Below are 3,286 nucleotides of genomic sequence, written 5' to 3'. Positions count from 1 at the left end.
CGGCACAGCCTCTCTGCTTTCAGCTCCCCGACGCAGGGAGCAGCCCCCACTCATCATGGGGAAGCGAGTCCCTGGGAGGAAGAGGAGGAGGAAAGGGGGGGTCTCAGCTAAAGAATCCGCCCCCCCGGCACTGCCGGGAGCATGCACGGTTTTTCCCAGCGCTCGGCCGGTGCTGGAGACCCCCCCTGCCCTCTCCGGGCTGGCTTCTCCCCAACTCACTGTTGATGTTCGAGCGCTGATGTTCCTCCACCTTCACCAACGAGAGGGGGGAAGTGATCATGGGCCGCTCACCGCTGCTTCCCCCATCCAGGATTTTTCCGGCATCGCTGTGAGCCAAATCTCCCGGCAATCCTTTGCTCAGAAGAGTCACGCCACCGGTTTGAAGGCTGAGCGGCATTCGTCGAGCGCCGCTGCCACCGTCATGATCCCGGGCGTGGGAAGAGTTCCGGAATTTCTTAGTGAAGGGGCGACCACCTTGGATGTAGCTACGGTAAGCGCCGGCTTTTTGGGGTCGATGTCGGATCCATTCACTGAGGGTCTCGATAGGCGAACCGTTAACACACCATTCGGTGACACCGAATTGCCGGAGGTGCGCCCGCGCGTGGCTGGCCAAAGCTTTGCGGTTTTCGAAGTAGAGGCCGCAGAGCTCGCAGCAGGCTTCGCTGGCTGGAGGGAGGCACGGGAAGGTGAGCGGGCGAAGGCAGCGACGCGGCACGGAGCCGGTTCCCCAATGCCGGCTGCCTCCCTGCTCCGCGCGGAGGCAGATCTCCCGTGGGATTGAAAGTCCCCGTGTTTGCCAGCTCCAGAAACGTCCCCTGGCCCCACTGGGGGTCTGGCTGTGGGGACTGAATGCTCCACAAAGCCAGAATAATTCCACGGGGGCAGCAACGACCCCAAATCTCCGTTCCCCTCTCCCTGATCTGCATCCCCAAGCCAAAAATCCTTCCCGGCACAGCACCGGGGGTTCCCCGCGCCCACCCCACCACGTGACAGACGACTCGAGGGGGAGCTCCACCGCGCTGTTCCCACCTCGTACCTCCCATCCCGCATCCCCCACTTACACGTGTGAGCAGGTTTGTCGTGCACGGACTTGGTTTTGAAGGGCAGCTCGGTCTGGATGTACGCTTTGTGCTTGACTTCGGCGTGAGGACCCAACCGATCGTCCTGCAACGGCCGTTTGGCAGATAACGGCGTCAGGAAACCGCCCTGGGGTTTGCTGGTGAGAGGTGACAATGAGATCTCCCGGCTCAAGGTGGAACTGCCGGGGCTCGGTTTCCCCGTCCGCCCGCCCAGGGGAGGCAGGGCCATGCCCTGCAGGATTTTTCCGGGGGACTTGGGGTCCGTCCCTTCCTCCCCGATAGTTTTAGGGGGTTCGATACTGGAGGTGTGAGGTTCTTTCTTGATAATGCAGGGTTTGGATTTCTTTTTGAGGATCTCTCGTAGAGTGTCGATGGGCGAACCGTTGACCGACCACTCAGTCACCCCCATTTGTCGGAGGTGGGATCGAGCGTGGCTCGACAAACCTTTGCGGTTTTCGAAATATTCGCCACAAAACTCGCAGCGGATATCTCGCACCGGGTCGGCTCGGGAGGCTGCGGAGAGAGACGTGGGGTCAGGGGGGGATGAGAAGGACCCCGGCCACAGCAAGGGGGCCCCCCAACACCATGGCCCATGGAAATGATGCCAGAGCACTGGGGAGAGCCCTCAGCCCCTCCCAGAGCAAGAAGGACCCCCATGTCCCCGTCCCCGAGGGAGTGTGGTCCCACTCAGCCCCACAGACGGAGCGGGGAAGGCGAGAGCCGTTCACTTACAGAGGTTCAAGGGAGACATCTCCTCCCGCGGTGACCAGGCTCGGTCAGATGGGTGAGGTTCTCCGTGGAGTCCTCCCGACATCATCTCCCGCTTGATTTCCACCCTCAGTTGATCTTGTTTGAGCTTCTTCTGCAAGGAGGGAGGAGAAAGGCCTGGAAACATCTTCCGGGCGGTGGGAGGTGGGGACGAGGTAGGAGATTGCCCCATGGGGCTGCCGGGTTGCTGGACCTTCTTAGCGAGGGTGGGGATGTGAATCTCTCCGGGACCGCGCGGTTCCAAGGATCCCAAGCTGCCCAAAAGGGTCTTGGCCATGGCTTTTTGCCCGGGACCAGCAGGATTCGAGGCACTGCTCCGCGGCTGGGTTCTTCGTTTGAGGATCTCCCGTAGCGTGTCGATAGGCGAGCCGTTGACATACCACTCGGTCACCCCCATTTGTCGGAGGTGGGATCGAGCGTGGCTCGACAAACCTTTACGGTTCTCAAAGTACTCGCCGCAAAACTCGCAGCGGATATCTCGCACCGGCTCCGACCCCGAGGCTGCGGAGAGGAAGAGAGAAGAAAGACCAGCATTGCTCAACAGACAATCGGGACAGACGGACACAGCCAACGGCAGCAAAGCCGATCCCTGCCCAAAGTGGGAAGCAGGCTGGAACGCATCGTGGTATCCCTGGAAAACGCAACAGCCAGGGGCTGCAGGGAGCTGGAGGGCTTCCCGGCGGGGCTGACGGCAGAGCCATGGGCCGGAGCGCTGGGATAACGTGGCCGTTCGTGTCCCCGGGAAGCGGCGAGTGTCGCTCGTGCCGCAGCATCCAAGCCCAGCTGCCGTGGGAAGGAGGAAGGTCTCTGGATGAAGACACGCTCCCGGACACTGCGGTGCCAGTGGCACCAGGACAAACATCACATGCCAAAACCGAGCACGTCCCTGCCAACCCCAGTGCTGGATGCTCGGTCCTCGAGCGGGGGCATCTCCGGCCTCCGGGAAGCACCAATTCCCAGCACATTGATGAAGAAGAGGAGGAAGATGAAGCAGCACGAGGTTTTACCACCAAAAACAAGCCACAACCTGAGCTACGTGATATCCCAGAGGAGAAATGCCACTTCACCGGTCCTCATCTGCCCTCCGGCTGCAGAGGGGAAGGGAGAAACCATCGGCTCTGTGTCGGGATGGGGAGGTTGAGGCAGATCCCTGCCTGGAGCTGGGGTAAAACCACGCCAGCGGCTGAAACCCGCACAGCAAGGGAGACTCGAGCAGGATAATTTCAGGTGGAGGGGAGATTGGCACAGGCAGGACTTGTCCTGCCGCTCCCGGGCACCGTGCGGCCATCCCCACCGTTGGAAAGAGCTCACTGGGGAGGCCTGGGTGGTAATTTCTAACCTCAGTCAGGATTTTGGGTGCTGCTGAAGTGATGCCAAGAAGGGACCTACAAAGACAGAGCGGAGGCAGCACGGCAGCCGAAACCCGGCTCGCCCCCCCG

General features: G+C 61.4%; 1 protein-coding gene across 1 annotated transcript in view; it reads right to left on the bottom strand.

Annotated features, from left to right (window-relative positions):
• Window positions 1-103: 103 nt before the first annotated feature.
• The window catches only part of WIZ (widely interspaced zinc finger motifs), a gene marked incomplete at its 5' end in the record, with an annotated part of 6,010 nt that continues 2,827 nt past the window's right edge, over window positions 104-3,286 (bottom strand). The window contains 3 exons of the mRNA XM_010288792.1: window positions 104-666; window positions 1,062-1,592; window positions 1,812-2,348. Coding sequence (XP_010287094.1) covers window positions 104-666; window positions 1,062-1,592; window positions 1,812-2,348 — 1,631 coding nt within the window. The remainder of the gene's footprint in view (window positions 667-1,061; window positions 1,593-1,811; window positions 2,349-3,286) is intronic.

This window comes from Phaethon lepturus, unplaced genomic scaffold, assembly GCF_000687285.1.
Source record: "Phaethon lepturus isolate BGI_N335 unplaced genomic scaffold, ASM68728v1 scaffold42056, whole genome shotgun sequence".
Classification (NCBI taxonomy): domain Eukaryota; kingdom Metazoa; phylum Chordata; class Aves; order Phaethontiformes; family Phaethontidae; genus Phaethon; species Phaethon lepturus.
This window is presented reverse-complemented; position numbering and strand designations above follow the sequence as displayed.